The 23,104-nt window shown below is 36.3% G+C and overlaps 1 protein-coding gene across 1 annotated transcript in view; it reads right to left on the reverse strand.

The window, feature by feature from the left end:
- NALCN (sodium leak channel, non-selective) overlaps window positions 1–23,104 on the reverse strand; it is a 316,988-nt gene that overhangs the window by 275,362 nt on the left and 18,522 nt on the right. The window contains 4 exon segments of the mRNA XM_042979769.1: window positions 4,430–4,558; window positions 4,641–4,780; window positions 5,940–6,023; window positions 21,852–22,034. Coding sequence (XP_042835703.1) covers window positions 4,430–4,558; window positions 4,641–4,780; window positions 5,940–6,023; window positions 21,852–22,034 — 536 coding nt within the window.

Here is a 23,104-nt window from a genome sequence, read left to right on the forward strand (position 1 = left end):
ACTGAACAGTGTGTCTTCATCCTTCAAAAGAAGTTTAAATATAAATCAAGAACACTTCAAAGACCTTTGCATGAATTTGAGGCATTACGATTTTACATATTCTACAAAATTCCCTCTTGATAAAGTCCATAGAAATTAAAAATTAACATTTTAAGTTCCACCACGTTTCTATCTTTAATTCTTCTGACTTTTCCATTAAAAAAACTCATTATTTTATGAACAGAATTTATAAGATAATAATTCATTTATTTTCCCAAGTACCCTAAAGGGTAAACTTAAATATTATTTGGGGCCAGTGATAAAAAACCCAAATCCAACTTTACCTTATCTCTAGGCTAAGTGTCAGTGATATTTTATAAAATACCACCAAGTCCTACAAGCTACCCTGGGGTGGGGTGACCATCCTGAGATTTCCCTGAGATGGAAAAGAAAGCTATTAGTAATTACTCTGCCACAGCAAGGATACTCTAGGAACGTCCTGGGCATCTGTGATGTGCGGTTCCCTACCTCTGGGTCTCAAAACTAATGGCTCAGCCATTATAAGTATTTACTTGAATTCCTGGTGGAATCAACTTTTATATACTTAATATTCACATTTGCTTTCTTTAGGGTTTTTCTAATTATCTCACTCTTGGGAAGAAGATTTCATTATTTGATACTCAGCTAGAAATAAATTTCTCTCCTTTCTCAGGAATGGTAATAAGGTGGCAGATAAGTCTTCATCTTTTCTATTTCACCTACCAGCTCATTTTTACGTGATCATCTTGTAGCTTCAGGGAGATTTCTGCCAACACATTTGGCATTTTGTAACACCTGTTTCTGCCACAGGCCATCGCTTTTCTCAAATTTCTGTAGGATATGAACTGCTTTGCTGAGTCAAATCCCACTACCTGTGCCATAACTGCCTTAGGTCGCCCTTCATTATCAGAGGAGAATAAAGCTTTACTAGTAATGCTACTGAGGACAAAGCTAAGATTCCCTTCTCTCTGCTTTAAAAGAAATCAGCTTCATCTAAAAGCAAAACTGGGTGTATTGAGTTGCTTCCTTATTTATCCTGTTTGCCTCACAGGCTACACATAATCAATTCCAGAGGTCAGCCTGGAAACGCAGGATATACAGGTTTCTGAACAGACACAGCTCTGCCTGAAGACTCTCCCATTATTAGGCTGTTGTGCATGCAAAACAATTAAGCAGAAATCGGAAGGATTGTTAAAGGACAATAAATAAGAGAAATGAGGTCATGCCAGTGACTGGCAACACTGATCGCTGGAAACACAACCATCAGGATGTAGCTTAATATCTGACTCAGAGATGTTGATGAGAAATTTCTAGTTCAGAAGAAAAGGAAACAAAAAGGTTGGGATTTTTTTAATTGGGATTTTTTATGTGTTTTATTTTGACTTTGGACAGTTTTTTGAGTCTCTAAAAATAAATTAATGTCTGGCTGGAACTAATGGTAAAATGGCATCAATAATTTTTCTGCTTATGAGTGAGACTAAAACTCAGTTAATACTGAACTGAAAATTAAAATAAAAAATGGCATAAATGATCGGTCCTTCAAATGAATCATCAAACTTACGAAAGAAAGCTGTTATTGTAGCAACATTACTATCCTGAGGGCAGTTACATATTTTCTTCTCAGAGAGTAAACTGTCACATAAAAGGAAGGCAAGATATATGTGTATGGACATAATGCTAATGGGCAGATTTTATAAATACTGGAAAGAGAGAACATGCAGACATTCTTCCATAACTTCTGTGTCTAGAGTAACCAAAAACTCTGCCAAAATGTATGAAATTCTTCATAGAGAATTCCATTTTTAGGATTAAGTAATGAGCTGGAGCTAATATTCAGAATACAAGAGGTCCTTTAATGGCTTTTTTTGTTTGCTGTTTTGTTTTTTGTTTTGTTTTGTTTTGTTTCTTTGCCATTCATGTCCTAGTACTGCATATGGTAAGGAGATGGTGAAGAGCACTTTCTGAAGTGATGCAAGGGCCCTGAGGTCAGAGGTGCTCCTATCCCTCTTCACCATTTGTATCGTACTTTATGTGTCAAAATTAGGTTTGCCAGCAGGATGTCTGATCTTCCAAGTAGTTTTACAATTCTAACATGCTTTAGAAGTCTCGCATTCTGACTTGATTTTTAATAAAATGGAAACTTTAAATCAGCTTCCTGTGCTCACTGTTATTAGAACACAGAGGCTTTCTTATCCGGAAGCTTTCTCTGTTCAACTCTATTCTATTGTTTCCCACCCACACAATATCTTTTTCCCACCTCCATATTCATTCATGGAACAATCTAGACATATTTTACAGCCTACATACACTTAAAAAAAAACTACTTACAGGTTTTCTTCCACACATTTGTCTCTTCCCTCACCCACACAGACAGCCCCCTTACTCACCTCTTCCTTCAACTTCCTCACCATATTTGTGCTAGTTCACTGCCTCTCTCCACTTTCAACAGTGCTTTTCTACTTTTTAACTATTTCTCCTTTGTCCTATTTAGAAACTTGCTTTTATTCCTCTGTTTTAAATTTCCTCCTCTATATCAACTTGTCACAATGTTATTATTATCTGTGTAAATATAATGTATTGTGCACCATGCCTTCAATAGACAGTTACTAAGTACTTACTCTGCGCTAGACTAAGTACGAGACATAAGATGAATGTTCTCCACCCCTCCCCCTTTGTGTCCTCAAGGACTTCACAAGGTAATGAGAAAAATTGGGGGGAAAAATAGCTATGAGTGCCAGAGGGTAGTTCCGGCAAACTGGGCTGTATTAAATTCAACACTTTCCATTACAAACAAGTAGACCGGTTGGATAAATGGTAACATTTAAAGATGCCTATCTGGGCTTTCAAGAAAGAAAAATACATTCCAAAAGGTCAAAAGGTAAGAGGGAACTAAAAACTAGAGACAGGGAAATACACGCATTGAAAAATGGTATGAATGGGGCATTAAGTGTCCAGGAGCCAAGAGCTTGGATTTTAATGCCCACAAGATGCAGATAATAGGGTTCTGAGCTTGTGTAAGGCTGGAAGCTGGAAACAGACCCCATGTATGCAGCCATGTTAGAATTTAAACAAATTCTAGAGTGTGTAATATGGGTAAAGGGGTAGTTAAACAGGGGTAGTCAATCAAGCACAACAGAGTCCATAGGTACAAACCCAGTATAAACAGGGAATTAGTAAATGAGAAAAGTCACGTTAAATTCAGTGGGTAACAGCACAAAATAAAGAGTACTCAATCAACTGTCTAACTGTATGAAGAAATTTAGATTTCTGCTTTACACTAAAACATTTCTATACCATTTTAGTAAAATATACCTGACATAGAATAAATTGGACATATTAAAATATACAGACTGGGGGGCTCGGTTGGTTGGGCATCCAACTCTTAATTTCGACTCAGGTCATGATCTCATGGTTGTAAGATCGAGCCCCACATGGGCTCCATGATGGGCACGGAGCCTGCTTAAGATTCTCTCTCTCCCTCTCTCTGCCCTTGCCTCAGTCTTTCTCTCTCTCAATAAGTATTTTTAAAACATGTACAGCTTTGATAAATTTTAAGTGCACAGAACCACGACCAAGATAATGAACATGTCAATCAACCTCAAAGGTTTCCTAATGCCCCTTGGTAACCCCTACTTTTATTCCCATCCTTACTCCCAGGCTGTCACCGATTTCCTTTTTGTCATTACAGACAAGCTTGCATTTTTTAGAATTTTGAATTCATGGAATCACAGAATATGTAATTTTTTTCATCTGGCTTCATTCGCTCAGCATAATTATTTTGAGATTCATCCAAGATGTTGTATATATCAATTCCTCATACTTTTTTTTATTGCTAAATAGTATTCATCATATGGATATAACCACAATTTGTTTATTCATCAACCTGTTGGTATAAATTTGGGTTCTTAGAAGTTTGGGCTATTATAAATACAGTCACTAGGTAGAAGTCTTTTTTTATGGATATATGTTTTCATTGCCCCTGGTAAGATACCTAGAATGGAATAAACGGAATATATGGTAGGTGTCTGTTTAACTTTCTAAGAAACTGCCCACCTGTTTTTCCAAGTAGTTACACCACTTCTCATTTCCATCTTATTTAAATAAGAGGTGAAAATACTCAGATGGTATTATGGCAGCACGCTCCTCTTTCTGTCACTCCAAGGAAAACCTCCAAATGCACACTTGGAATCTGCTTAGTCTTCCTGCCCACAGGCTTACATTTTTTCAGTCTGGCTTGTCTTGAATACTTATGTTAAAAAATCAGACAAAAAAATTTTGAGGAAGCAGAGAATATAGAACAGAGCCCATAAATACTTTTTTGTTCCATTTAGACACAGATTTTTCTCCTAAGAATTGCAGAAACTTTCTTGTTAATCACCTAGATTAAAATGCAGTTAGTAGATACACTTACCCTGGTTTCGTGTCATTTACTACACAGTGATAGGTAAATGTTCCAAACATCTGAACTCCTAAAATTCCATAAAGAAGTAGAAAGAAAAGTAGGAAAATCGAAACGCTCCATATTTGTTCTCCTGATCGCCTAGGAGGGGGGGGAAAAGTAGGTAAAACTTACAAAAATGTCATAGACTTTCCTCCTTAACATCTATAAAAACAGTGCTTACTTTAAAATGTTTGTAATTCTGGTCCTTGGTAGTTCAAATCGGAAATAAATCCGGAATGCCCGAATCATAATTAGTGGCCGTGGGATCCGCAACATGCCCCAAGGTGACATCTGGTCAACTATATCAGCAATTTCAAATACCTGTAAATTAAGAGGTCAATAAACAAGCTCAGGGCTTCCCTTAGCATTGTCTGCAGTCACAGCAAACACAGATGGTATCAGGAGGTTCACCCAGCACTCTGGGCTTGGCCCTGCATTTTCTTCCACTGAAATGGATTTTCTTTTGAGTCCACCTGGAAGCTACAGCTATCTCTAGAGAAAATGAATACATAAACTAATGTAAATGCCACTGCTCTTAGTAATTTCCCATGTAATTCATCAAAGCACAGTTTTTATTACAAAAACAAATGCCAACTTAGGATACAGAGCAAGTACGCTAAGTCGTCTTCACTAATAATAATAATAATAATAATAAAAGTTCTTTGGTGGAACTTTCAAAATATCTAAAACATGAAGTAGTGGAGAAAGGGTTAAAATTAGTATAAAAAATAAAAAGGAATTGTACCATTTACTAAACAGAGGCAAAATGATAATTAGAAAACGTCTGTCAATCACAGAATAGCTATTAAATGGAAAAGAACACATTAATATGCAGGATGAAATCAGACTGTTGGATAGGCGAGCTTTATAAAAATAAGGAGAGATCTTCAATAAGCGTTATGATGACTTTGCGGGATGGATGTGAATTTGTGTTATTCTAAATTTTTTAATGACGAATATGGTAACTTGCGTTGAATTAAATGCAAAATCAAGCCTGAATGAATGCATGGAAATGAATTCTATTATCTGGGAAAGTCCCACCTTTAGGCCTTTTTAATATATGTTCCCCATTTCTCATAGTAAGGCATCTTCTATTTGGAATATAGTATTTTATGTTCATCCCAATGTATCTACACTTTTCAGCCGTTTTTAGTGAGGATTCAGTCACATAAAAGACGGATTTTGAATTTTTAAATTAAATGTCCTTTATTTCAATAAATATATTTTTACACCTTTTTAGTAAGAAGTAATTTGCTGTCGTATTGATGTTCATTACTGATTAAAGTCATTCACAGATGTGACAGACAATGATTAAAATGTTATGGTTTTTTTTCTCATAAACATTTTAAATAACATAATGTTGTAGTAAGTTACACTATGACATTTGACATATATTTGTTACTATTTTTATTGAGATTTTCAATGCAAAACAATGCACATTTTGGAAAATACCCCCTTGTAATTTAAAAGTTTTAATTACCTGCAATACCAATGAAACCCAAAGGCAGAAGACCATAAATCCATCAAAAACACACCAGCGATCTTTCACATAGGAACTATCCCCCTAAAAATAAATTGCATGTGGAGTTATCACACAAAATTAATAACTTCAAAAAAAATCTGTGGAAAGAGGGGCCAAATGTTAATTCGGTATAAGCTATCCATAATTTTTGTTTCATAGCTGAACACACTTTCCAAAGGAATACCTTTAGCATTTTAAATGAAGCATTTTTATATAAAGAAAATAATTTATAAAACACAAGTGACTGCAGAGTGAGACATGGAAAATTTTAAGTTCACACAAATGGAAATCATCATCATTTTTTCTCTTAGCCACACAGATTCTACCATTTAAGAAACCAGAGGCCATCCTACTCAGTAGGCAGCTTAAGCCCCCAACCAGCTCTCTTCCTACAAGAACCAAGAGCCACAGGGATCAGCATGAAGGCCTTTCAGACTGTGAACCAACCACCATCAGTAGGAAATTAACCACGAATTCACCATGAGCTACATTAAAAGTGAAGAATACACTTGCCTTCAGTAGTAAATATATCAAATATATATTGATTTCAACTGTAATTGGAATCATATGTGATAAAAAAGACACACTACTTTCATCTTTCAATAATCAATCTACTCTGACACTAGAATGCATATTTTTTAAAAAATGGGAATTAAAAAAAATTTCCCTTTCAAATAACAAACCAGAGAACTCCATTAGTTGAGAATTGGAACCTTAAATAGAAAGGCCTTTTCTTTCTTAGAACTGCCCCATTAAGTCACTAGTTTCATCACAATATATGAGACTCAATTCTGAATTCAGTGACATCTATTATTACCAACTCTGACTGAACCTGCTTAGAAAATAAAAATAGGAACAGAATGCCAAGATTTTTTTTAAATGATGAAATGTGTTGTAGGATATTTGTACATAATTTCCAGAACCATCCACCCTTAGTAATAAATAAGTTATCAAAAAAGATTCCTTGAGAAGTTTCCAGGAATAATTTTTATTATTCACCAAACTAACAGTATGATAAGCCACTTAGTAAAAGTTATCTGACTCAGAGATGAAGTATAAATTCAGCTTAGTAACACGGAGGAATCATCTACTTTACACAGAGGATGTATAACACTGGGGTGCCTGGGTGGCTCAATTGATTAAGCATCTGACTTTGACTCAGGTCATGATCTTGAAGTTCATGAGTTCGAGCCCTGTGTCAGGCTCTGTGCTGACAGCTCAGAGCCTGGAGCCTGCTTCAGATTCTCTTTGAAGTGTCTCCCTCTCTTTCTACCCCATCCTTGCTTGCACTGTGTCTCTGTCTCTGTCTCTGTCTCTGTCTCTCTCTCTCTCTCTCTCACAAAAATAAATAAACATTAAAAATTTTTTAAAAAAGAGGAGGTATAATGCCTACTAAAACACAAACACACATACACACAAAACAATCTTGCATAGAAAAGTGTATATGTACACACGCAGCTAATGTGTAAGATAGAATAACTTACAATAAACCTATAAACATAGTGGGGAAGATAGGAAAATTAATTCTATGGAGAGTTTAAAGAAAACAATGCTAGTTCCCAAACGCCTAAATAATTTTATCAGTGGTGAGAGAATCCACCAAATTTGGTAACTCATGTCCTTGAGAAGATTCACAAAAGAGATATGAAAGTAAACCCTGAGTCTTGGGGTCTGGGTCATGAGGACAATGACCTGTTAAGTGTTATGATCGTTATATGATGATTTAAACCTGAAGAAGAGAAAAATAGCACCTCAGAGAGCCACTGGTTCTGAGTATGTGCGTGCACACACGCTCACACACACACATATCACATACAGAAGAAATAATTTAAGGATATGATAGTTGCCCTCAAAACCTTACAAAACATCTTTCATTATAAGCATCATGTTTGCCTGGTATATTGCATAGCTAGCTGAAAATATGAATTAATTATAATCTAAATGTAGACAATATAGCCAATATAAAATTGAATTTCTCTGAGTCTAATTTCAGTTGATATCCAAAAGGATGACAAAATACAAATTACTTAAAGTTGCACTTTGAAGATTCCCTTGAGTTTCTTAATATACTAAGCAAATTTATTGTTCATTCATTCACTCAATGTATAGAATATCTTCATGATCTAGACAGTGTTTAAGGCTGTAATGAAAGGAGTGAAGAAAAAAACAAAACTCCTACCCTTATGTGATTTACATTCTCAGTTTTAAAAAATGTTGAATATACAGGGGTCCCTGGGTGGCTCAGTCGGTTAAGTGTCTGACTTCAGCTCAGGTCATGATCTCATAGTTCGTGAGTCCGAGCCCCACGTCAGGCTCTGTGCTGACAGCTCAGTCTGGAGCCTGCTTCAGATTCTGTGTCCCTCTCTCTCTGCCTCTCCCCTGTTCATGGTCTCTCTCAAAAAGAAATATTAAAAAATTTTTAGAAAAAAAGGTTAAATATACAATATATGTTGATATATCCTAGGAAGAAAAATAAAAGTGTACATTTTCAAATTGACTTTTATTAAACAAATGTACTTTTTACTAGAATGTTGGCAGAAAGAGACAAAAATATCACTTGATCTTTATTTTAAGAATGAGGCATAGTTGTGATTGTTTAAAAAAAAAACACAAAAAATTCCAAAAATGAAAACTGAAATTTTATGGGATGCGACAGAGAACTATTTTAAGCTAGTTCTTAACTTTTAACTTAGGCTAGTTTTAACTTTCTAAGGAACCTCCATACTATTTTCCACAGTGGCTGCACCAGTTTGCATTCCTACTAACAGTGTTAGAAGGCTCCACTTTCTCCACATCCTTGCCACTCTCCGATCCAGCAATTATACTACTAGGTATTTATCCAAAGAAGACAAAAATACCAATTTGCAGGGATACATGCACCCTGATGTTTATAGCAATATCTACAAGAGCCAAATTATGGAAAGAGCCCAAATGTCCACTGACTGATGAATGGATACAGAAGATGTGGTATATTGGTATGGTGGTGAAATAGTCCACTAAGCATAAGTTTTATTTATTATTTTTTGGCTTAGGTTACCAAGAGGCATTTAATATATATAAAAACCTTTAATAGGCAGTACAGTGAGCTGGGATACAAAGACGAGCAACACTCAGACCTCACCCCCCACCTCATAAGTTTTGCTCTTTTCGTGTTCATTATTCATGCTGTCCTATCTTCCTGAAAAATCCTCCCAAGTCTGTGCCAACTTTTTCCTTCAGATTCTGATCTGACCACAGCCCACCCTGATCAATGCTGTAGCTCACACATAATGCAGCAAGCAGCGTTTCAGCCTATACGTGTTAAAAAGGTTCATATTGTCTAACTTCCAGAATCGTCCTTTGTAATTCCCACCTGGTTGTTTAATGAATTACAATTTACTCCCTCCTGTTAATCAGTTCCTGTTTATCAGTTTTGAAGTTTGAGTTTTCCACTTAAATCTTTTCTAAACATATTCCCTGGTGTTGCATTAAAAAATAGTTTCTCCTCATTGCAAATGAGTCTTTTCTGAAGATTAGTAACACCTTGTGACTGGACAATTTCGGGCACCTTGCACAGAGTGTGACAACCAGAAGATATCAAAGAATTAGGTAAGCGTATATATGATGTCTTACAGAGTTTCTGCAGATTACAATGCATACAGTAAGAAGTCCATTCATATGCCTCATGAATGCATCCATTTAAGCATCCATTCACTGAAATTAGTATTGTTCCTTAACAGGAATGATTCTTTGACTTCTGGCAAAGAGAGAAAGATGTATTATTATCTTTCAAGTTAATATCTAAAAGTTACGACTTTTTTCCTATATGATCATGAAAGACCACAGATGAAATTATAAGATAGCTTTTGGGTATTTCCTGGATGCATACAGTTTGACTGAAGAAAGGCTACAGGCCATGCAAATGGGAATCGGGTCAATGTGCATATACTTTGTGCACTATAATGTAGTTGCAAATATGACTGAATGGAAATTGATATCATGTTAATCACTATTGATAATCACTAAGGCTTCATAAGCTTAAAACAACTTTTTAAAAATATTTATTTTTGAGAGAAAAAGAGGTAATGTGAGCTGGGAAGGGGTAGAGAAAGAGGAGGGGGGGGGACACAGCATCCAAAGCAGGCTCTTTGCTGAGATAAGACAGCCCAACTTGGGGCTTGAACTCACAAAACGTGAGATCATGACCTGAGCTGAAGGTAGATGCTTAACCAACTGAGCCACCCAGGCGCCCTTAAAACAACTTTTAATACATAGACTTTGAATCTGATGCTTTGAAATGTAATCTCATAATACATTTTGTGTCTGACACATTTACCAAATTGCCTCTTTTTTCATTCATATTGTCAAAGACTTTTAATCATAATTGGTTATGTCCATATCCTTTTAAAATCCTCCTGTATTTAAAAAAAATTTTTTTTACATTTTATTTATTTTTGAGAGAGAGAGAGAGAGAGAGAGAGAGAGAGAGCACAAGTGGGGGAGGGGCAGAGATAGAGGGAGACACAGAACCCAAGACAGGCTCCAGGCTCTGAGCTGTCAGCACAGAGCCCGATGTGGGGCCCGAACTCATGAACCGTGAGATCACGACCTGAACCGAAGTCAGTTGCTTAACCGACTGAGCCACCCAGGCGCCCCCCAAAAAATCCTCCTGTATTAACACCCAAGTTATATTCGCAAGTTATAAGCTGTCCCTTTTCCCTACCTCCAGAATATGTAACCAGAGCCTAACATACAGGTACTCAAGAAATGTTAACACATCAAATATGGCAGAAAGGTTTTAATTTGCCTGTTCCATCCACAAAAATGGAGAGCAGACAATGCTGAGGCAGAAATCTGCATGCTGGTGGCTGAGGAGTTATTCAAGAGTTGTCTGTCAATTTTTACAAAGGTAAATACTCAGAGGCTGCCAATCAATTATACAGTATAAGAGAGTAACCTAAATTGCCATGCAAGTATTTAATAAGCAGAGAAACCAAACACATTTATCTGAAGACATTTCTAAGGATACAGTTTGCCTTTGCAAAAATGATAGGCACTGGTCTAGCTTCCTGAGCACATGATTTATTGTTCCCCATTCCCAGGGCCCATCTGTCACTGTGTCTTAGCCTTATTATTTATCACTTCAATAGTGCTCAGAGCATGCATGTTACTTTTACCTATGTTTATTGCCACATGAAAAATAGACAAACGAGGATTGTCTGAAGAATTCGCAGTCTGCAATACATGGAATGTTCTGCAACAACACAAACATCTATCACCCAAATGGTTTATTTCTGCCTCCAGGGATTTGGTGAGCTAGACTGCTTCTCAGAATAGGGATTAGTGGTGAGGCAATTAGAAACAAATTATTGGGGAGTGGCAATGAATTGGCAGACCTTCAAGCATGAGGAACATTATAAAAGCTGTGAAATCCTTAAAATAATACATACCTCAAACAAAAATTTTTGAAGACATTTCTCGCCAGAAGGATTTCCTGCCTCAGTTTCTCCTGCAGTGCACGGAGCATGTCACCTCTGGAGTGAACCACTCAAATCCAAAGCAGATCAGGTCACTCTCAGAGTTGAATCCCCCATGTACCTTTACTGACCCTTTACTTCCATCCCCCAACACCCCTGCCACAGACCACATTTACTCAGGACACTGGCTTCACGTTCCTCTTTCTTCAAGACTTCTCCAATATCCCCAAGAAAACTTTTTCACTATTTCTTGTGCCCTCTCTCCCCATATGTTTTACAAAACACCATTACAGCATTTTTGCAAAACTACAAAGGTGTGTCTCTCAATCTGAATTCTCACTATTTATATTTGCAAAAATATTTGTCCCCAGATCACTATGTTACTAGAAAATCTCTATAATGAATCGGCATGTGTGCCAGTAGAAACATTGAAGCTGCTCATAAATCCTTCAAGAAGGTCTGGGTACAATGTAGGTACAGCTCTGTTGCTCTTTTGGGCTAAATCTTGTCCTGGCATTGATCATCTACTTCACAAATAAGGGTCAAGTGAATCACAATCTTCCTCTGCCCATCTTCCCTCAGAGGGTTAGCTTTTCACGGGACCTGGGACTAAAGTCTACGAACTCAGGTCATTTGATCTTGCTTCAACAATTTTAAGACATCTTATCCACCCCCCTCCACCCCAACATAGTTTAACATTTCTAAATTTAGGATGTATCTTGTAATCAATTGCATCAATTGATTGCATTCATTACAATCTTACATCTTACAATCAAAGTGTAATTAGAAGCACTTTTTCTTTCCTAGGGACTATAACGTGATGCCTCACCTTACAACGGATGACCTCATAGATTCAATCAAATGTGATAGATAGTCCTTTTGCATATTATTTCTTTGCTTATTTACATAAGAGCACATGACCCCACTCTTGTTTGGTGCATACAAAACATCCACTCCTGAATTCCTTAAGTACAAATAACTGAGCGATAGGTGTTTTAGATGTTGTTCATTATACAGAAATGTGCGGGGGAATTATACGGTGTTAGAGAACAATTTAGTGATATTTGGAGAAGTTGGTCGGGGTTTCTGTAATACATTATTAATTTTCCATTTAAGCTGATGGAACACAGGCACCTGTTTTCTGCAAATATGCTGAAATATATTTTCAGGAATAGGTTAGATGCAGAAACTCAGAGGTGCTCATAAGTGGTTTACAAGTCAGATCCACAAAGTGGAGTTCTGCTCTTTGTCTCTTCTAGGGCAGTGGTGATATCATTACAAGTGGTCCAATCAACGTCTGCCAACTGATTAAACGGAAACTTGGAAACAGTATTTGGGATTAACAATATAACTCTCTCTTATATTTATATTATACTTCTATCTTAAGCACCTTAAAATTTTAGGATCTTGAATATATATTTATGCATAGTTTAACATATGAGGCAAGACACTAGGTCAATAAAACTAGTGACCAATACTAGAAAGCCACAGTGTCAGGACTTTTGCTTCAAAAACTAAAGTTTCTGGATTTGGCTTGCTGCAGGTGATTCTATAAACTAGGTGATTAGTGGATCACATTCTCTTAAGCATTAGGTAGGAATTTTAGGTGTACCATAACATTTCCAAAGCAGGCTAGGTATAATTTTAGAGCATTATATATGATGATGAGCACAGCACACTGGTTTGCTTCTATCAATATTTTATATGGACGAATATAGTTCTACCCATGGAAAACACTCTTCCAAAAATAAAAGACCAGAATTCCCCAAATCCCTGACATATGTGTACACCGACTCACTCATACTCTTCCAACAGAAGACACATGACATATTGCTGTTAATCACTTAATAACTAAATCTGACTGCTCCTCAGAAATATTGTGGTGAAATCAGTGCATATGGTACGATTTCCAACCAAAATATTTGTACAGCTCTGTTACAAAAAATGTAAAATCTTATTAACAAAAGTATAACCTGATGCTTAAAATAGAATATGAGATGCACATATACATTCATAGTGATCCTGTATACGTGTGGAAAAAACACAAGTGTTAAGCCCTGTAAGTGAACAAACACAGCATGTGTTTGCAAATTTTCTGGGTAAAGTCACTAAAAAATCGAGAGGTAACTGTAATGCTATTGGCCAATGAATTAAGGTAGAGAGAGTATGGAAATATTTTATGAAAACACAAGTTTTTTAGCAGACAGGTGTTTAATAAAAGTTTAAAAAATATAGCAGGGTTAATTAATGAGAGCACAGTAATTCAAACTTGAGGTCCTCTGGAAAATGATCATACAGCCCGTATATGGGCTGATGTATTTTATTATGGACTAACTTAAATACTTACATCTTTCTCCCTCAACTGTAAAACCAAAACAAATTTATAAATACAAAAATACAAGGCCAATAAAATTTAAATTGATGACATAAATTTACTGCAACATGATATTTTGCTAAAATTAAGTGTTTTTTTTTAAAGTTCATTTATTTATTTTGAGAGAGAGAGACAGATCATGAGCAGGGAGGGGCAGAGAGAGAGGGAGACAGAGGATCCGAAGTGGGCTCTGTGTTGACAGCAGAGAGCTCCATGCAGGGCTTGAACCCACGAACATGGGATGCCAACCTGAGCTAAAATCAAGAGTCAGATGCTCAATCAACTGAGCCACCCAGGACCCCCGCTAAAACTAAGTCTTATGAAAAGTCTGAGATTTGTTCCCAGCTTTAGCATATAATCCAAAAATTTCAAATTGTATATACTTAAGGTGTACAACTTAGTTGTTGACATATGTTTATAACTCAATAAGAAAACAAATAACCTGATTTTAAAAGGGCAAAGGACAAGAATAGACGTTTCTCTAAAAAAGACATACACATGGCCAACAGGTATATGAAAAGGCACTCAACTTCACTAATAATCAGGAAAATTAAAATCAAAACATAATAAGATATTATTGCATATATGTTAGGATTTACCAAAAAGACAAGAGATAACAAGTGTTGGGAAGGATGTGGAGAAAAAAGAACCCTGTGTACTGTTGCAGGGAATTTCAACTGGTACAGCCATTATAAAAAAAAATATGGAGATTCCTAAAAAAATTAAAAACAGAAATACTTTATAATCCAGCAATCCCACTTCTGGCTTATATGTCCAAAGGAGTATATGTCCAAAGGAAGGTAAGGTAAGTTTCAAATACAAGAATGTAATCTCAAGTCCAATATACTCTTTGGTCTGTATCTGTCATAACATGCATGTTTGCAGAAATACGTGTTACAAAAATGATAATAAAGTCATGGCTTTCTGCAGTGGGGGGTACAAGGGTGAAAATTCAGTGAGATGATAAATTTAAAGCTTGGTTCAGGAACATCAAACTTCCTATTTAACTACATTTAATCAAAATGTCAGTTAGCATTTAAATACTGAACACCAGTTTTAATGAGATATGAAGCTGTAACGATTACTTCAAGATAATGTTAGCAATGCAGCATTACTAAAATCTGTATTATATTTGTGTTTAATACAAATATTCCTAAATGAAATATAGAAATCTGTGTTTGATGTTAATTTTCAATTTTCAATTCTTACAGACTGAAAATTAAAAAAACATTTTTAGTTTTAGTCAATAGCTCATCATCCAAATATTGATGGAAGTCAGAAAACACTGGACATGACTCAATAACAGCATTTTGAAAACAAACTGGTCATAAAGCAAATATTTTATTTAACGACTGCTTTGACTTTTAATATTTGAACTATTAAAACCTCTGTTCATTCAGCGCTCTGTTCACTTGGCATGAATATATTAAGTCTACCTCTGTTCTTCTTGTCATTAGACTGTGACAGTGAAATGTCTGTCATTTTCATGATGTGAAATCCAGGCTTAATTTATTAAATAACTTAAGAAACAAAACTTTTACTCTAGGAAATGTCATGCTTTTGTTCATTCAAATTGGAATCTCAAAGAAATCAACACATGGTGATTTTAATCCCAAAGTAATCCATCCAGAATATTCAGAGATTGTCATTGCCTGAATAGCCAACATACACAAGTGCCAGGGTCATCCGAGGCCCTCTGGGGAATCACAGAATTAAAAACAGGGCTAGGCTGTGCTGGGCGTGAAGTTACAGTGGCATAAAAAATTCCTCCACCCTCACAAGACCACTTTTCCTCCAAGTTGACCTCCTGGTTTAGCTACCAATTTTGAGTACCTTGACATATCTAAACCTAATGTTTAAAATAACTGGCCTAGCAAGTTTGTGAAAAACCTAGACAATCTTCAAATCATTCTGAAATCCACTGGTTGAGGTATGGCAGGTGCCCACTGCTCCCATGAACCAGCACTTTTCCCGATGGGCTGTGGGTCACATATTAGAGCCATGTTGCCTTTCCTGGGGGCCATGCTTACTATACTCACAATAGGCTCTTGGTGATTCTCTGAGTTTACTGGTTTCTTGGTAAATGCAGTGGTGGTAGATTGCGGTGGCTTTGAGGATTCCTTTCAAGTTCAATTCTTGAACTTGAAACTGAATTTCTCTTTTACATGTGTACCCCAATTTTCTGTGAGTTTCCACAGAACTCAGAAGTTTCCACAAACTCTGTGAAGTTTCCACAAACTTCAGAAAACTCTTTTCAAAGATTCTTACAATATCTAACAATAGCAAGCAGCTGCCTGGTCAAGTGGCTAGCTGAAACTAATTCTGCAGTGAGTTGAACAGTGTGCCCCCCAAAGCCATACCCACTCAGAACCTCAGAATGTGACCTTATCTGGAAAGAAGGTCTTTCCAAAATGTAATTAGTTAAGATGAGGTCATACGGAATTAGAGTGAGCCCTAAATCCAATGACTAGTGTCCTTAAAAGAAGAGGTGAGGACACACACAGACACGTGGAGGGAAGAAATCCACACGAAGACAGGAGCAGAGATTGGAGTAATGCAGCTAGCTACAAGCTGAGGAATCTCAAAAACTGCCCGGAGCTACCCAAAGTGAGGAAGAGCAAGGTGGGGTTTTCCCTAGAACCTTCAGAAGGATCGTGGCCCTGCTGACATTCTGATTTTGGACTTGTGGCCTCACAGAACTGTGAGACAATAGATTTCTGTTGTTTTCAGCCATCAAATTTGTGTCATTAGTTATAGAAGAAGTAGGAAACTACTACAAACTCCAAAGTACTTGTGAGCTCTTTGGAGTTTAATTCTTTGAAGGCCACTATGACTATGTAATCAAAGGTGGGAAGTCAGGCAATAACAAACGCTTTGAGAGCAGTGTTCAGGGAATTAATCAATGTATCTTTAGACAAGCTTCCAGCTTCACTCTTGTCCTTTTTGTCTCCACTATCAGGTGCATCAGACTGCATTTCTCCCGTGACTTCTCCTCCAAACCCTAATATAACCTGGCCAATCAGATATTCACTCTCACAATTGTGAACCTTGACTTCTGAGGACAAAGACAGAGAGAACCTGGGGCAATGTTCACAAAGTCAGCAGTGGTGGCATGTGGACCAGATTGCTGCGATGTGTGACCTGAGCTGAGCTCATTGCTGCCCTGAGTGCAGAGCTCCCTGGAGTGTACTGTGTAAGCTTGATCTTCCAGTGCCAAATTCGCTCAATATGCTCAAGAGACCTCCCACCACTTCCTTTAAAAAAAAAAAAAAAGACAGCCAGAATTTTCTTCTTTGGTCATAGAGTAAGCAGCTGTGTCCAACACAAAGTATATGCTAAATAAACTGCTTTAAAGGTTAAGCAGTTGACTTCAGTTGGGGTAAGATCATAATGGTAGTTCTTTGAATCTCCCAAATTTCCTAAGAAACGAAAGCAAGTGAGATAGCATAGAAAAAAATATTCATGGACATAATCTTGAATAAAGCTATGTGACAATGCATTCCAAAATAAAGACCAAAACTATTGACAGTATCAACACCTACTCAAGATCGCAGCTTGGGGAGGCTATAGAAGGAAAGCATGCAGGGAAGTTATGGCTGATCCAAGAATTTCATACTGAAACTACTAACAAATACTAGTGAAATACTCAGGGGAAGCCTCACTAAGTGAATCTGGGAATACATAGCAAAATTCCTAGAAATGTAAATAGAGCAGTCTACAAATTGGAGGTGAATATAACATAAAAGAACAAAACAAAAATAAGTAATAAAAACAAAGTGCCCACCAAAGGGTTGCAGAAAGATCAGAGGTAACAGAATATCTTAATCTCCCAAATGTACCTAATAAAAACTCCTTACAGGGAGACCAGAGACCCAAGCTAAATAAAATCTCCTGGAGTAGAATCCAAAGTGGGTAGGGCAGGGACATGAGGGACAAAAGATAGGAAGGATTAGACAAGAGGACCAGCAGTTCAGAGGAGGTAGAGATATGACCTGGGATGGTCACCACACAGAGAAGCTATATATTTTATACTTCATGGTAACAACGGGGTAGGGAATCCTCAACCTGATAACGTATGGAAGCTACTCTACCCATTTCACAAGAGCAACAACAACAAAGATAACAGAACAAAAGGATTATGACCAAGTCCTTATGAATATATTATAATCATATATTAGATTATATAATACTACATATATGATCATAGTCCTTATAAATATGTAAAATGATGTATATTTTACATATAAATATGTAAAATAATGTATAAAATATAAGAAACACAAAAAATAAACATATAAAACATAAAAACTCCAGTAGTATATAACAAAATGATCAAAAGAAATTAAGAAAAATAAATGCTGCAAAAGCACCACAAAACTGGAAACAGGGAAGTACAGAAATGATGTCTAAATAATAGGACACTATGAAAAAAAAGACAGGAAAGTGTTCAGGAAATAATTAGAATTAGAAAGAAATGGAAAAAAAATTTTAGAAAGGGAAGTAAACTTGAAGGAGCACAAGATGGGGAGTACAGTAAAGGAAACAGAATTTAAAAAAAAAGATAAAAATGAAACAAATGAAACAAAACACATGTAAAGATAAAAATGAAACAAATGAAACAAAACACATGTAAAGAAAATGATGGAAATAAATGACCAAAACGTGATCCTGGAGTAATTAGAATACAAAAGAAATCCTGAAGAACAACAAGACAGGATGGAATAAAATAAATATCATGTGATATACCTATATCCATAATAGTCAACAAAAGATGTATTCTCATAAAGCTACTGGCTTTACTAAAAAAGGAAAGACTCTCAGTATTCAAAAGAAAAGATCACACAGAAGGAAAAAGCAGTCTCATAGTCACATTTATACCAGAGGCAATCAAGTACCATATTTAAAAATCTCAAGAAATGACAATGTGAAACATCTTCAAAAATCTAGGAATAGACTAAAAAAGTAAACCAAAAAAGCAAAAAATAAATAAATTAATTAATTAATAAAGGCAAAAGTAAAAATTGAGTTAGAACGATTAAGCTAATTCTAAGTAAACCAATTGGCTAATCTAAAACAAAATGAAACAAAACAAAACAAACAATACTAGCCAATATAACCTAAAGAAACTCTAACAAAAGATTCAAAATTCAGAGAAAGTACTAATCAAAGAGAGAAAATTAAAATTATTTAAACAATCTTATGTTAACAAATTAAACTAAATAGTGGATAATTTCCTAAAAGAGTAACTTCACCAAACAGATCCCAATAGACCACACAAGTCTAGACAGAACAATTTCCATAGAAGAAACAGAAATAGAAAGGAGCTCCAACAAAAAAAAAAAAAAAAAAAGCACTAGGACCAGATGGTTTCATAGGAGATTTGTACCAAACTCGTGAAGTTAAAACAATTTCAAGATAGAGCATAGGAGTGCATGTGCACCCCTCCCCCCACACACAGAAAATCTAATATCAAATCCTGACAAAGATCAGACAAAATTAAAAGAAGGAAAATAATAGCAAGTATAATAAATTGCACATTAAACCAGAATTAAACTGTGCCGTGACCCCACTCAGGTTTTTCCAGAAATGTAAGGATGGCTCAATACTAGGAAATCTACCCTATTACAAGAGCTAAAGAGAAAAATAATCATTCAACAAAATTTAAAAGCTATTCATGATACAACAGTCAAAAACTGTAATTGATGTTTATTCACTTAATCTGATAAGATATACATACTTCAAACTTCAATCCTTCTAATTATTTAATGAGGAAACATTAGAGATGTTCTAAAGAAGCCAGGGGTTAAGCAACTACGTTCACCACCTCTAATACTTTTTAAAATTTGGCTGACTCAATTAAGTAAGCGAAAGCAATTAGAAGCATATGCATTGGAAATAAAAGACAAAACTGTCTTTATTTTTATAGGATTTGATGATATGGAAATACCAAAAGAAATAACGGAAAAGCAGAATTCAGTAAATTTAGTAAAGTAGCAGGAAATAATATCAACATATAAAATAACAGCCTTCATTTAAAAGAACAATAGCAAGTTGCAATAGCTAATAGAAGATAAGACCCCATACTGATAGGAAAAAGATGAAATAACACACCAAAGCATAAATATAACAAAAAATGTGCAAAATGTATATAAGGAGAAGTATAAAACACTCCTGTAAGACACAAGGGCAGACTTGGTAGAATGGAAAGACAGCACATGATTTGGGATAGGAAGAAATGTGTGTGGCTTGAAAAACCATGAGCAAAGATAATGATAAGTAGGGACAAGTAAATGCAATTTACATCACAAAGGGCTAATATTCCTAACACAATGAGTACCCAAAATTTGAATGAAAAATAATCACAACTTGAAAATGGCCTTTGCATACAATCAGGCTCAACCTCACTCTCAAAACAGAAATGCAAATTAAAACTACACTGCGTTTCCATATCTCACCCATCAGATTGGCAAATATCTGTAAGTTTTACAAAATACTTTGTGATGACCACTCGGGGAAAGAGGCGCCCATGTACATCGTTGTCTACAAAGTCAAAATGGTTCTGGGAATATGGAATATAGAGAAACTAATAATGGAACCACTAGGAAGCAATTCACCATTTATTTAGAATGTAGAACTTTCTACAGAAGACTCATTTTCCCAATGGATCCATGATATGAAAAAAAATTTTTTTTGCAAGGTTTGTGGAGTTGAGAACTAATGGGCTTAAAGAGACTTAAATGAGATTTAAAAATATAACAAATATCCTTTGTGGAGCTTGTGTGAGACCTGATTCAAAGAAGCTATCTTATTATAAAAGGAAATATTTTAGACAATTGGGAAAAATATGAATATGAATCGGTACTGGCCTACATTAATAAATTATTGTTAATTCTGCTAGATGCAATAATAGCACAATGGTAATGGTTTAAACATTTTACCAGCAATGCATATGGAGTTACATCTGAAATGACCTGATTTCTCAGATTTGCTTTAAAATGAATAGAGTCTGGCAAATATTGATAATTGTTGATATTGAGTTATAGGGATTCACTACAACTCTAATCTTCACTTTTGTGTGAACTTAAAATTTTCCATAAGAAAAAGATTTTCAAAAAGTTAAAAATGAAAAGAGTAATGCATTGACTGTGATCCCTCTCTTTTAAGGATAACGCACAATGAATTATGTACAAAGAGAAGCAGTGGCCCGTAAGTTCATGTTATGCATCATCTCATTAGATTCTTAAAATCCTTGTACAAAATAAGGCCCTTTTCTACCAAAATTATGTAACTGGAGATGCTGGTACAGCCAGTAAAGGAAAGAGCTAAGGTTTGAGTCAAATCTGTCACTCACAGACCCTTACTTGTCCATTCTGCAATTTCATCACACCACTGACTCCCTACATAGCACAATTTCAAATACTTTAGACATGTCATCTACATAGTTTTATCCTCTGTGTGAAGGTCAGTGGTATAGAAGGGATATCTTCAGACAGAACTTTCCTTCCTTTGCTTTTTCTTTCTTTTCCTTTTTATTTATTTTTTGTCTCCCAATGGTGCCAATTGCATGCCACAACTTCCTTTTATTATACTCTTGCTTTCCATCTCGTGTCCTTTCTCTTCACCACTTTCTATCTTCAGGACACCTCGGACTAAAGACATTCTGAACACCATCACACTGTGACTTCATCATGTAACATTTATTCTGCATCCTGTAAATCCACAGGAACCACACGTGGGCTGGTCACTGCATCAGGCCACGGGTTCACCTGTATGTGGCAGAATCAACCCTACTCTGGCCATGAAGCCAGTAGTCAGACCATCTAGCTCCTTCCTGGATAACCCAAGGCTTTGCATCTTACACAATTTATTTCACTTTTTAAATATTCTTAGGCATCATATTTTCACCAATCCCTGGAGTTATGCCCAATTTTTAAAAACTTCAGTATGGATAAAGAGATGTTTTTGTTTTACTGAGACGAAAAGGAAAATATTATTAAACTACTTCAGATTCTCCATGCATTTTGGTTAGAAAACACTCACCTTGACAATACCCCGGATGTGCATTTTTGCTATCATCTCGGCGGTGTAGAGAAACATCAACAAAGTATCCAGAGTGAAAGTCACATACTGAAGAGGGGGGTAGTGTTCGAATGTCATGGGCGTGTTCATACAGACAGAGATAACGCTGATGATGGCACAGATGCGTAGCAAGGAGTGAACCCACTGCAAAAATGGTCCAAAGTTACCACGTGACACCATAAAACGCTATCTTCAACTTGTGCTCTAAGCCACACTATTTGGAAACCATGATACTGAGATTAAAATATTTCACCAGCATGGTGAAGACAAAGAAGGAAACTAATGTCTGTTCAGTACATACAATGTGCTAAATATTTTCACATACTTTACATCATTTAATGCTGAAAGCAGCCTCCGGTCCACATGAACACACTAGGACTGAAAGTTTAAGAGACTCTTCTGTGGTCATGTAGTTCAGCCTTTAACGAAGCAGGAGGATTTGACTCATCAGAGGCTGGGAAAGGCCTCGGGGCAGGGAAACCGTGTGAACTGGCCGGATATCTCGGAGGAACAGGAAGACAATGTTGAGGCTCAAGTGGACAGTGTGCACATCCAGGAAGGAACAGTTGCCGGGCTCTTAGAGCCAGAATATAAAGAGTCTTCAATGTAACACTAATGCGTTTTAATTTGCAATGCAGGTAATAGGAATGTTTCAATGACTGTAAGGCAAAAGGGCAATGTGAACAGAAATGGAAATGTAGGGAGAAATCTGAGCGTGTCAGACACGTAGTCTGGAGGGCATCTTAGAAGAAGAAGACCAGAAAGCGGGGGGAGACAGGGCAGATGATATTTACCCAGGTCAGGGGAAAGACAATCACTGCGAGTGTAAGAGTTCATTCCCTTCCTTCTGCCTCTGCTGTGAGTTCACTAATACAGTGGAGCTTACTCTGTGTGGTAGAGATGAGCATTGAAGACCCAGGAACATGCCATTCTACCTCCTGGCTGCTACACTATCTAGTCCAGTGACATTGTACCAAATGTTCCCCTCAAGTTTTCATCACCTTAATTAGGCAAAAAAGGTGACAAAATTCTTCAGAGGCACTATGCACTATCTCATTAACCTTTACTTCTACTCAAAACTTGTAACTCAGAAGACAACTTTTAATTCCAAACATTCGATTATCCCCTCACAGATTCATGCACACTAAGAACCATGAGTAAAGGGAGTCTGATAGAACAGATTACTCATCTGGGGCTCCGGCTTTGGATCGGAC

This window comes from Panthera tigris, chromosome A1, assembly GCF_018350195.1.
Source record: "Panthera tigris isolate Pti1 chromosome A1, P.tigris_Pti1_mat1.1, whole genome shotgun sequence".
In the NCBI taxonomy this organism is placed as follows: domain Eukaryota; kingdom Metazoa; phylum Chordata; class Mammalia; order Carnivora; family Felidae; genus Panthera; species Panthera tigris.